Source organism: Hemicordylus capensis, chromosome 6, assembly GCF_027244095.1.
Source record: "Hemicordylus capensis ecotype Gifberg chromosome 6, rHemCap1.1.pri, whole genome shotgun sequence".
NCBI lineage: Eukaryota > Metazoa > Chordata > Lepidosauria > Squamata > Cordylidae > Hemicordylus > Hemicordylus capensis.
In genome coordinates, this window is record NC_069662.1 from 137011875 (window position 1) to 137025289 (window position 13415).

The 13415-nt window shown below is 45.2% G+C and overlaps 1 protein-coding gene across 1 annotated transcript in view; it reads right to left on the reverse strand.

Moving 5' to 3' along the window:
* The window catches only part of CUBN (cubilin), a 231537-nt gene that overhangs the window by 215809 nt on the left and 2313 nt on the right, over positions 1 to 13415 (reverse strand). Inside the window, exons 3-5 of the mRNA XM_053264705.1 lie at positions 9667 to 9753; positions 5510 to 5548; positions 1461 to 1562 (exon numbers count right to left, since the gene is read on the reverse strand). Coding sequence (XP_053120680.1) covers positions 1461 to 1562; positions 5510 to 5548; positions 9667 to 9753 — 228 coding nt within the window. The remainder of the gene's footprint in view (positions 1 to 1460; positions 1563 to 5509; positions 5549 to 9666; positions 9754 to 13415) is intronic.

Here is a 13415-nt window from a genome sequence, read left to right on the forward strand (position 1 = left end):
AAATGGATGGAGAAAGAGGTATCCCAGCAGGTGGCGCCACACAGGTTGTGCACCTTGCAGTACAAGCACAAGGATGTTTGCACTAGCACAACACTAGTCTGGAATGCAAACTCCCAATGCAGTGCAGCCAGCCAGTGCAATATCTAATCCTTGCACTTTCACACCACATTTTTAGAAGCAATTCAATAGTCTGGCTGTCAGCCACCATCTCTAGCTATTGCTTTTCCCTGCTAACTGAGCAAAGTGGTGGTGATTCTCTTTATTGAGCAGTGGGAGAACAACTGGCCCTATCCAGCCCCAGCACAACATACCTCCAGTGGCTGTTGCTAGTGGCTATCTTATGTTTCTTTTTAGATTGTGGGCCCTTTGGGGACAGGGAGCCATCTCTATTTATTTTTATTTCTCTATGTAAACTGCTTTGTGAACTTTTGTTGAAAAACAGTATATAAATATTTGTCGTCGTCATCACATCAGTGGTTCCCAACCTGGGAGCCTCCAGATTTTGCTCAACTACAACTCCCATCAGTCCCAGCTCCAATTTAGTGTGGCTGGGGCTGATGGGAGTTGTAGGTCAGCAACATCTGGAGGCCCCCAGATGTTGAGAACCACTGCTCTACATCTTTCACTTGACACTCTGCAGTGCGGGCAATTATATGACATGAAGAACTCTTGGGCTGGTTCACACATGCATGTTCCTCAGACAAGGCCTGCAACACCAAGTAGTTCCTTGCATGTAAGAATAGGCCGTCATCACAGATAACAACTCCACAGATGGGCAGTCTTCAAGTATAAGCAGCGGCAGCCAACAGTGTGCTTTACTAGGTGAAACTTCCACTGGCCTCTCCACAATGATTGAGGATGAAGGACAATTCCCATCCTTTGCTCCAAGCAGAAAGTGGCAGAGGAAGTGAGGGGCATTGCAGGCAAGCGCATGGTTGCTGAGAAGACAGTCACCCCGTAAGTGTTCCCTCTAACAGAGATTCCCAGATGTTGTTGACTACAACTCCCATAATCCCCAAGCAAAGGCCATTGCAGCTGGGGATTCTGGGAGTTGTAGTCAACAACGTCTGGGAATCCCTGTTAAGAGGGAACATTGTGCCCCATTGACATCAGTGGGCTGCACACAGTCGGCGAATGAACAGCCCCTCCAGCATGGATGCAGACGGCTGACATCAACAAAGACAGTCCACTCAGCAGCTGTGCACTTCTGTGGTGCTGGCTGCTGGGGGTCAACTGGCCACTCCCTTCCGTAGTATATATGATTTAATTGTTAAAGCTTTGCCGACTGGTCAATGGCCATAATAAAGAATCTGATCTGATCTGATCCCTTCTATAAACGGTTCCTAGTCATATTCTAGTCTTATAACTCAGGGTGCCAGGAAGGATCCACTTCTTTGTAGATGGTGGTGGCTGTGCTAGATGAATCACATGCACTGAAAGGTAAGAAATGACCACCTTACCTGCCAGTTGTTGGGACACAGACAAAAGAAAGCATCCAGCAAATTGATGCAGGTTCCCGAATTCTGGCAAGGGTTACTGTTACAGGCTTTTCTTAGGAAGGTCTGAAATGAAGGAAGAGCAAAGATTCAGCATGAGTAGGTTTACTGGCATGATGCACAGCATCTAGAGGCATTCTTGAACCCAGACTCCCAGCAGCTAGTCTCAATGCCTTACCTCGTATGCCACCCAAGTCCTGACTGGTCCGCAAGCCAGAGGGATTGAAGCTTCACGGCTCAAGGATCTCCTCTGGGGTGCAGTCAGCTGACTGACTGAGCACTGTCAGCTGACCCCAGCCTGCCCTACAGTCAGCTGACCTCTTAGCTCTCACCTCTAAGCCAGTCTAACAGGCTGAACAACTCCTGGAGTAGCAGAGGACATTCACCTTGCCTCGTCGAACTGTGCCTTGCCCTCTCTCCGCTTAACTGCATCGCCAGAGCTTAGCACAGCCCCGACCATGCCTGAGACACAAGGCTGGTACATTCCAGACAGTGGCTTCTGTCTCTGGCCTGCTGTTTCTCACCTAGCCTCACCTGAACTGGCTTTACCTACCCAGTAAATAAAGTAGATGAGGTAGTCTCACCTGAACTGGCTTTACCACTTTAGGCCCTTATCTAAGGTGTGATACATGTCATTTTAAAATAACTTCCAAAGTATCTAGAGCAGGGACTCTTAACCTTGGTCAAAGGACTCCCTGGTGGGATAGATCTAGGCGGTCTGTGCAAAAACTTTCCTATGTTGAACTAAATTTGCTTCCTGGAGCATTTCCAGATGGGGCTTTTAGCTCACTTCTCCTCCGGAACGGAGGCTGTGCATTCACATATTGGCCAGATTTACCCCAAAATCCCTGTGAGCTATCAGGGAGGACTTCACACACAATTTGGGTTTTTCATTGCACATTAGAGCATAGCCTGATTTATGTCCAGGGTTTAAAAATCCACTATTTGCACCGGGTTTGTAAAGCAAATTTGAATTTGCAGTAAAGCCTCGCAGTAAACCTGAGGTAAAGCCTACTGGCTGGAAATGTTTGTGGTGAGTCAGAATAATGAAAACTATCCTGTATATTTTTTTCCTTCTAATTTTCACTGGAGGCTTATGAAAACATATTATATATGTTATTATTTATGGATGGGGGGGGGGCAGTAGGGATGTGCGAACCGGTTCAAATTCGAACTGGTTCAAATTCGAACCAGGGTGGTTCGAAGGTTCAAATTCAAACCGAACCAGGGGGTGGTTCGATTCAAACTGGTTCAAACTGGTTCGAACCAGTTCAGATATCCAAAAATTGGTACGATGGTAGCTGCCACCCAGGGGTACCTGCCACCCAAACCCCAAAGCAATCGGACACTCGTATGATTTTTTATGAATTTTTGAACATTATATATTTTTTTTCTCATAGGGTATAATAGGACTTGAACCAGGACATTATACCTTATTGTGGAGCACCCATGGGTGCCAACAACCACCCAAACTCTGAAGCAATCGGATAGTACTACGATTTTTTATGAATATTTGAAATATTTTCAATTATTTTTCTCATAGAGTATAAAGGGACCAGAACCAGTCCATATCCCCTATTGTGGAGCACCTACGGGCACAAAAGCAGGGTGGGTGGTAGACAGACAGGGGTGCCTACTACCCACAAAACCCCAAGGCAATTGGACACTCCTCTGATTATTAGCAACCATATAGATAGATTCCCCAGTACCCCATGGGTTAGCAACCCATGGGGGTGGTTGGCACCCTCTTTGCACTAGACCACCACTCACTCTGGGCCACTCCAGCACCCCACAAGTGGCTTTAAGGTTTTTCTCCATAGGGAAGAATGCAGGTTTCAGCAGCCCCATAACTGCACTTGGGGGGTTCTGGGGTGGCCCAGAGCAAGGGTGCCAACCACCTCCATGGGTTGCTAACCCATGGGGTACTGGGTTTTGTTGTTTCGGAAGTGTTCTGAGTGTAGATTCTTTGGTAGCATATACAATTTTCAATGACAAACCATGAATCCACTCTCATTGCTAACCTTAAAGACACATAAACTTCAAAAATCACTTAAAAATCAGCCCTTTGCCCAATTCCTTTCAAATAATTCTGATAGCTACCTGCCTGCCCTTGGGCACTACCACCCACCACACTCTGCTCTTGGACACCCCTCCCCCCTCGACGTGAAGCTATACATTTGCTGACACCTCCATGCTTCTTTATGGAGAAAAACCTTAAAGTCGCGTAAATGTCAAAAATCACTTAAAAATCAGCCTTTTGCCCAATTCCTTTCAAATAATTCTGATAGCTTCCTTGCCCACCTTGGGAACTACCACCCATCACACTCCACTCTAGGACACCCCTTTCTCCCTGACGTGAAGCTATACATTTGCTGCAATCCCCATTATTCTCTATGAGGAATTCCAAAATAATTTTAAAATTAACCAATAATCAGAGGAGTGTCCGATTGCCTTGGAACTTTGTAGATAGTAGGCAACCCTGGTTGTCTACCATCTGCCCCACTTTTGTGCCCCTTGGTGCTCCACAATAGGGGATATGGTCTGGTTCAGATCCTATTATACCCTATGAGAAAAATAATTTAAAATATTTCAAATTTTCATAAAAAAATCATAGGGGTGTCTGATTGCTTTGGGGTTTGCATGGTTGTTGGCACCCATGGGTGCTCCACAATAAGGAATAATGGGCTGGTTGGAGTCCCATTATATCCTATGAGAAAAAATAGAAATAATTTTCAAAAATTCATAAAAAATCATACGAGTGTCCGATTGCTTTGGGGTTTGGGTGCCAGGTACCCCTGGGTGCCAGGTACCCCTGGGTGCCAGCTACCATCCTACCAATTTGGGGGTATGAACCAGTTCTAACCAGTTCAAACTGATTCAAATTCGAACCAAACCAGGGGGAGGTTCGAGCAAAACCAAAACCGAACCACCCCCTCCTGGTTTGAACCTGGTTCGAATTCGAACTGAACTGGGCAAACCGGTTTGTGCACATCCCTAGGGGGCGGTCCATGGGTAATACCTGAACAGGGCAGTCCTTAGGGCATGGCAAACAGGGCAACTAAGAACATAAGAACAGTCCTGCTGGATCAGGCCCAAGGCCCATCTAGTCCAGCATCCTGTTTCACACAGTGGCCCACCAGATGCCACTGGAAGCCCCCAGGCAGGAGTTGAGGGCTAGATGTGGTGACCAGAATTGTACGCAGTACTGGGCCCTGCTCTTTTAACCCCCATTAGAATTAACTGGAAGGAGGCCCTGCACTGGCTGATTTGCCCCAGGTGCCGCACCCTACCAGGGGTCTCTAAGGACAGCCCTGTACCTGAGGATCTGGATGGGTTCATGGGTGTAAAAAGGTTAAGAACCACTGATAGAGAAGACCCGGATCCATTTGGGTTCAAGGTAACTGCAGCCCAGAGGGTAATCTAAGGGTAGATAATGAACTTCTCTTATTGTTCTATCATTAAAAACTGCAAAAAGAAGGAACATCTCATTTTATCTAGATTATCCTATGTGTTCGCTTGTTTGTCTGTTTAACCTATTTGTATACCGCCTACTACTGAAGTCTCTAGGCAGTTTACAACAATAAAACAAACCAAGAAATTTTAACAAAACATAAAAATATCAAATTAAAATACCCATAAAAACTACCAACTAACTCAAAAACTTGGCTGAAGATATGTGTCTTCAGCTGTTTCCTAAAAACCAACAGGGACGGAACAGCTCTAATTTCAGCAGGAAGTGCATTCCACAGCTCTGGGGCAACTACAGAGAAGTCTTGGAGTGGTCACCAGACGAGCCAGTGGTACCCCCAGACAAACCTCCCCTGAAGAGCTTAATGGGTGGTTTTATCTTCATTCTGTCAATAAAACAACTGTCTTTTTAAAGAGACATACTTAAAAAGATAACTTTTTTTTAAGAGACATGTCCAGGGTGGGATGCATTCCATTCTACTGCATGTTTGAGGATTATGATTTAACATACATGACATTCCATCTTGTTCCACAAAATTTCTCACCTGTTCAAGGCTTTGAAATCTGTTCTCAATATTCACAATCTAGGACAGAAATACAAAGGCAAACATTTGGAATTAGATTAATAGATTTATATATTTAGGCACATTGAACAGACCGAGAATAAAGGATCATTTTTAACAAAGAAAAGATTATCACCAAGTGAAAAGTTACAGGGTCAATGCTGCTAGCTGGATTTGGTTTCCTTTGAATAAGAGAGCCGTAGAGACGTACTGTGTGTCTTATTTGCTTTAACTGGAAATACATATAGAGTAAGCTCAAACAGCAGGCACTGTTTCAAGGCAGTGGATCTGGTAAGCCACACCCCATTCTCACCATGCACCACCAAAGTGAGTTCTGCCAAATCTCTGCCCAAGTAGACATGGAATGAGAGAGATCCATTATTGAAATCCCCAGTATCTTTTTACTTTCCAAAAAACATTTGCAGGAAGACCTGATTTGGATCAGTGGGCGACACGGCACATCTGCTTTTTGAAGAACAAAAAGATGTCAGGGACCTAATTATAGAATTTTCATTTCATCTCTCGTTTGGCTTATGTCCATCTCTCCCGAACCGCAAACGATCAACCTCTTCTGCTGAGCTGGAGAATATCCTCCTCTGAGCTTTGACGGTTCTCTCTTTCAAAACGCAAGAGATCTGCAGCTATCAGTACTCCATTTCTTAGCAATTAGCTCCCATTAAGAGGCATCAGCCATGCATCCTGGGATAGTTGAGTAAGGCTTAGAGCAGAAGCTATAACGATATCCTCCAGTAGGAAGCCACAGCTATGTGCTATTCTGGTTAGTCTAAATAAAGATATTAAGAGCCTGTGGCTTTTAAATGTTTACAAATAGACCAACACAGCCCCCTATAATCTTTAGTATAATTAATGAGTATTTTACATTTACATCTCTTTCATTTGGCTCAGTAGTTCCTTTCTGGGCAATACGGACAGAGTGGGGCCGTTCACACAACCATGAATTGGGTAGGAGACTGGTCCTACCCAGTTTTGGGAGCTGTGCACACATTACCATTTTGTGAGCGTGTGTTAGATAAAAATAAGGTTGGAGATGGGGAGTTTGATTGTCTATCAAGGGAAGAGAGCTGGTTTTGTGGTAGCAAGCATGAATTGCCCCCTTTGCTAAGCAGGGTCCACCCTAGTCTACATTTGAATGGAAGACCACATGGGAGCACTGTAAGATATTCCCCATAGGGGAATACTATGGGATATTCCCCATAGGGGCCACACTGGGAAGAGCACCTGCATGCTTACATGCAGAAGCTCCCAAGTTCTCTCCCTGGCATCTCCGAGATAGGGCTGAGGGAGATTCCTTCCTGCAACCTTGGAGAAGCCACTGCCAGTCTGTGTAAACAATACTGAGCTAGATGGACCAAGGGTCTGACTCAGTAGAAGACAGCTTTCTATGTCCCTTAAGGGAGGAGAGCTGGTCTTGTGGTAGCAAGCATGAATTGTCCCCTTTGCTAAGCAGGATCCTCCTTGGTTTGCATTTGAATGGGAGACTGCATGTGTGAGCATTCTAAGATAGAGTATTCCCCTCAGGGGATGGGGCTGCTCTGGGGAGGGCATCTGAATGCTTGCATGCAGAAGGTCGCAAGTTCCCTCCCTGGCATCTCCAAGGTAGGGCTGAGAGAGATTCCGACTTGCAACCTTGGAGATGCTGCTGCTGTTCTGTGCAGACAATACTGAGCTAGAGGGACCAATGGTCTGACCAATGGTCTGATAAGGCAGCATCCTATGCAAGTCTCGGCTGGGTAGGATGAGTACTCCTTACCCAGATTCTGTCCCGTTTCTGAATGAGATAGGTGGAAACCTACCCCACCTACCTGAGGCTTGACAATCCAGTCCGCAGTTCTTCCCAGCCTTGTTTTTATCTAACACGCAATTGCAGAACAGGAGTGCACACACAGCTCCAGCAACTGGGCAGAGCTCACCTCCTACCCAGTTGATGGTGGTGTGAACTGCCCTAGCAGTTATTGGGGGGGAAAGAGGGGAGGCTGCAATAGAAGTTGGTGAACTGCATGTTCAGTCACAGATTCCCTTCCCCATGACGAGACGTCCATGTGAGCAAGTGTATGCACATCACTTGCAGTTCACAGGACTGATTTAAAAGTCGGCTGCCCGGTGCCCTCTCCCATCCCAAATACAGCAGCAGCCATCAGCACTACTTGTACTGGCATTTGCTTCCCACTGCAGAACGTTTTCTACCACAAAGCATATTTACATAAGCAACTGGCATCTCAAGTCTGTGCAGGTGAGCTCATGGGGTATACTGCCTTCTCAATCCCATTGTGGCCCATGACAGTTCTTTATAGCCCCACCGATACACACACACAAAAGATAATCACCATCCTCTCTAGCCATGGAAATGGACAGCCCAATCTACAAACCAATTCACTTGGTGGTACTTGGATTTAAGTTGTTCTATACATGCTGACATGTTTGTTCCATCCGTTCCCTGATGCAACATTCCTGGGATGCAAATACAACCCTTGGCTTGTGCTTTATGGCAAGGTAATATCCGGCCTCTTAAACATATTTGCTGACATTTGCCTATTTGCTGAAGCAGTCGTTTTAAGGTCAGCCTTGACTTCAGTGGGAACACCAGTTTAGATGGCAGGCATTCAGGCTTAACTGGTTTGTTTATCTGCAATGTGTCCAACCATGTCCAAAAAGCCACTTGACCCTACAGCAACTTATCAGAGAACATGGAAAAGAGAACAGAAGGGATGTGCCTTAAAGCTGAGTCACACTTTAAATACTTTCAGGTCTTTTTCACAATGGCCAAAGAGTGAGGAGGAAGCATAGAATCAGGGGTGTCATTGGAGGTGGCCCATGGGGCATGGGCCCCCAATGACTTACTTAGTAGGGATGTGCACAAAACTGGTTTTTCCAGTTCAGTTCGAATCTGAACCAGATTTGGACTGGACCAGTTCAGTTTTGCTACCCTCCGGACCGGGGCCTGGCTCAAATTCGAGTCAGCCTGGGCTTGTTTTGAGGGCGGGGTGGGGGGACTTATCTAAGTGTACCGGGAGTCAATGGAAGTACTCACCGTCGGTGCTGGTGATGCTGGAGGCAATGGCAGAGGCTGCAGTGGCCTTGCCAGGGGACTGCAGTGGCTTTCCTACCCCTGCAAGCCGCCACCACCACCCCCAAGTTTCCTGGGCTGGCTTTTGTGCAGTCCGTCCCTGTTTCGGGCCCATTTCAGCCTATCCTGGGCCTCTGCATATGCGTGGAGGCTGTTTGTTGACCTCCACAGATGCACACAGGCCATTTGCATGACCATTATTACGAACATTTATATATTACTTTCCAGCAAAAAGTTCACAAAGCTGTCATGTACTTCAGATTCTTGGCTGGTGAAAGAGACTTAATTTGTCTTGACCAAGTCTAAATTGTGAAGATTCCACGTGGTCATACAAGTTATGTGGCAAGACTGAGAAATCCTGCCTCTGAATAAACTCAGACTCTGAAATATTTTCCCAACGCATAGATCTGAACCATTTGTCAGGCATGAATAGAACATTGACAGATGAACTGTGGAAAAAACATTTCAGGCTAAATAAAATAAATAATTCAGGTTAAATAAACAAGGCTAAAGAAATGCTCTTATTTAATGTTTTATATTTTCTAGTTTCAACATCTACAGAGGTACAGTTTTTCATATAAAATACAGTGTAGTGCTTGTGTGATCTAAATGTATAGAGAAACCCACAGGGACCATAGGATTGTACTAGAGATGAAATGGGAAACTTAATTCAACCAGCTCTAATGCCAACTCTAATCAGTTCTAATTTCCCGGGAAATGTTTTTCATTTTGCTTTCTGAAGAAAACACTATTCAAAATCAAGCTCAGATGGTGACTGTGATAATAAGCCCAAACAAGCATCAGAGCTGTAACAGAGCTGGAGTGGGTAAATATAGAAATAAGGTTTTGTTCAACCCTGAGCAAAATCAATGAGTTGGTATTTCAATCAACAAAGTGGTTTCTTTAAATACCATGGCCTCCTCTGTTCATTTGGTTTCAAGTGCAGTATTCTCAACATGGATATTGAACACACATTTCTCAGACAGAGAGCCAATTCCTTTCAAATGGTATTAGGAACTGAACATATGCTTATTTGTTATAAAGTAAGACTTACCTTGGAATGAAGCTGAGTGATTTGACTGGAAACATTTTGAGGGATGACTCTTTTTAGCTCTAGAATCTCATCCTTATTCTTTCTGATCTACATTTTTTGAATAAAATCATAGTTGTAGTCTTCTTGAAGTTATAGGGAATAAACACAAATTCACAGATGTTTAAGGAGCACAATATACTGCTGCAGAAAAGCCCCAGACTGTATACCAAGTAAACTCATTCAAGGAACATTTCACATGAACAACATTTCAAGGAAATATTAAACTGCAGAGTTCTTTTTTTTATGAATGTAACGATTGAAAACTGCCTTTGGCAACTGACTTTATCACAGTAACAAGCAACTGCTTAAGCAGTGCCAAACTGCAAAGATTTTTATTACCCTAGCCACTGGGAATTATGTACAGAGTCTCAGTTATAAGTGTGGTTGCAGTCTCTATGCAATCACTTTAGGTTCTGTAATCATGTCTGTTAGTGAGAGGGAGAGCAATCTTGCTAGGTTTTTTGTTGGTGGTGAAGAGTGTGATGAGCAGAGACGTAGCAAGGTTGGAGTGGGCCCAGAGCCAAGATTTTAAAATGCCCCCCCCCGCCACTGAAGCTCAGCTCATGAAGTAAAGAAATCTTAAATGAGGCTGAATAGTGGTAACAAAAAGCATAGTGAAATTTGTGTGTGTGTGTGTGTGTGTGTGTGTGTGTGTGTGTGTGTGTGAGACAATAGAACATCATCCTAATTTTTTTAAAGGTTTTTTAAATTGTGGATGATGGAAGTCATTTAATGGTACTAGAGAAAGACATGCTGTTCTGGTAGCTCCAGGTCTTAACATTCACATCAGTTTGGGAGGATGAAAACAACTGAAGGAAGCCCAGGTGGGTGTGCAGCTGGGGGAGTCAGTCATGTGACTTGCCTCTGCCCCCCACCAAGGCAGTGGGCCCCCAGACAACTGTCTCCCCTTGCCCTATTATAGTTATGCCCCTGGTGATGAGCTTTTGGATCGCATTGGATCGTCAGGATTCGAATCCTATGAGCATGAAGATGAAGTTGAGGAGTATGAGTCTCTACCAGAATGACAGATGGTGGTTGAAATATGTTCTATGGCGAAGATGTCCAAATCAAAATCGATGGCTATTTAGTGTTTTTTAGCTATTTTAATTTGAGCTTTTATATGTTAGGCTGGAGCTCCTTTAAGGGCGGGGAGGATGCTCTTACCTCTCCCGCCACACTTCCTCCCTCTGGTGCCGCGGTAAAAACCACTGCTGCAGAGTGGCTGTATTCCTTCTTGCCGCCCCGGTCAGTGTAATGGCAGCCGTGCAGGCGCGCATCACACACATGTGTCATTTCTGGTATTACACTGACTGGGGTGGCAAGAGGGAACACAGCCACCCCACGCCAGTGGATTTTACAGTAGCGCCGGAGGGGGAAGTGTGGCGTGGGAGGTAAGAGAACCCTCCCCATGCGTTAAAAGAGCCACCACCCCCACGTTTGAACCTGTTCGAATGTGGGAGCTCCAAACCTGCTCAGCATTCTAGGAACAGAATGCTGAAGAGGTTCATACACATCCCTATTTGTAGGCAGTATACAAACATGCTAAATAAACAAATAATAAACAAATTTCTCCATTATTAAAATACTGCATTTAGGGGTTCTCAAACTCCCCAGATGTTGCTGGACAATACCTCCCTCCCCCAGCCACAAGTCTCACTCAAGCACCCTTGCTCAAGCACACTATTATGTCCTGCCTCCAAATAATCTGCAGGATGGGGAAAGAAAGGTTGACGCAGGGACCATTCTTATGTGGGTGGGGCTATGGAGGATTTCAGTGGTGAAAGACACATAAAGGAAAGGAAAGGTTCTGCTGTCGAATCGGTGTTGACTCCTGGCGACCACAGAGCGACCACCTGGTGACCACCGTTGCACAGTTAATCTATATGCCAGTCCAATGAAGGTTTCTGTGTTCTCTGGTTTTATGGTCAAAAGTGCAGATTTAAAGACAAATTGGGTTAGTCCTAATGACTCGGGGACAAAGAGCAGCCTTGCTCTTCTGCAACACTTCTCTCTCTCTCTCTCAGCACACACACACACCTACCTAGATGAGCACTCCAGTGCTAGTTCTGCACATCAAAATATTTTTTAAAGACTATTTTTTAAAGTAGAAGTTAACAAAATGGCAATGGTAGGAGGCAGTGTAGTACTAGTCATTAATAGAATCTCAGACAATATTCAATTAGATTCCACAAAACATGTGTACATGCACCAAATCATAATCACAATAGCAGTGGATCCACTATATGGGGAAAGAATTGCCAGAGGTGCAAAACATTGCACTTGAGGGCATTTGCAGAGCTGAAATACCCCCACCTCAGAAGGACAGCCTCAAGAGAAGACGCATTACTCCACAAGTGAATAACCAATGTGCCTTTATTGCACAAAAACCTTGATCATATGAAAGGCCCTAAAGGGCCTTTCATGGATTGCCTTGACAACTCTTCTTAAATATGCTGTCATAAAGTGAGATAATGCATAATTACATACTATAAAGGGATTATCTTTTAATTTTTACATAAACTCAGAATTTATAGCTCTGTAATCAGTTGCACTCTTCTCCTCAGAAGATAAACAGCAGCTTGTTTGTGCAGTACAACAAGCAAACTCCTTTTTGGTTGTGGGAGAAGCTTCAAAATAAACCATAAGGAGAGGCAGAGACTGAATTTCTCTGCATGTACTTTTTAAAGAACTTTGAGCGCTCTTTACTCCCAAGCAGATTGACTACTGTTTGCATTTGCTGTGTAGCTTTAAGAAAAAGTAAGTGAGGCTCAGACACTCTGTCGGAGTGTCTGTCAGAGTCTGTCAGACACTGAGAGAAAAGTGCTGTTTCCTTCCCTTGCTGGCCCTGCCTCTGAGACATCCCCTCTATGGCCCTGGGCCATCCCCTCTCTATGGCTCCACCGTACCCCAGCTTTCCAAGCCCAGGTGCTGCTCTCTTCTCTTTGCAGAGTGTCGGTGCATAACTGTGCATTGGGCAAAAAGCTGCCTGGGCTTGTCCACACTGCCTCCCCTGCTACACTACTAAGCCTGCGGTTGTGGCGGCAGCAGCAGCATTCTCTGTCTCTTCCCTCCAAGCATGAGGAGAGCCAGTGGAAGTCAGGGAGGAGATACCAGCTGCTGCTGCTGCTGCTGCTGCTACCACCCATGACTTGCTAACAAGATTGTCCAGGCAATTGTTCCATGGGCTTCTTCCCACTGGGCATGATATGGATAATGATATGTTTATATTGTGGAAGTTTGAATTTGTGTGTGTATTTGTGTGTTCGTGTGTGTGTGTTATTATTTCTACAATATTTTATACATATTTCATAGCTGCCTCCGAAAAAGAGCATTTCATGCTCAAAATGTGTCCGGCAATGTTGAATAAACTATTTATTAATAAATTTATCGGCACCTTTGGGAATCCCCACCCCCCTTTCCTCAGTTTTGACTTGCTGCTGCTGTGACATTTCCCTCTCCGCCTCTCCCCCGCCCCCCACTTTGGCCATGCCATGTGGCATCAGCGGGTCTCTTCTCCCTTGCTTCCACTGGCTCTCCCATGCTTGGAGGGGGAAGGTGCCAGTGGAAGCAAGGGACAAATAACGCTGCTGATCCTGCTGCCACTGCCAGCTTCATCATGTGGCAACCGGCCACAGAGCTCATGGAGAAGCCCAGGCCTCTCACTAGGCATGTGACAACACACTCTGCAGAGAATGCCACCCGGACTTGGG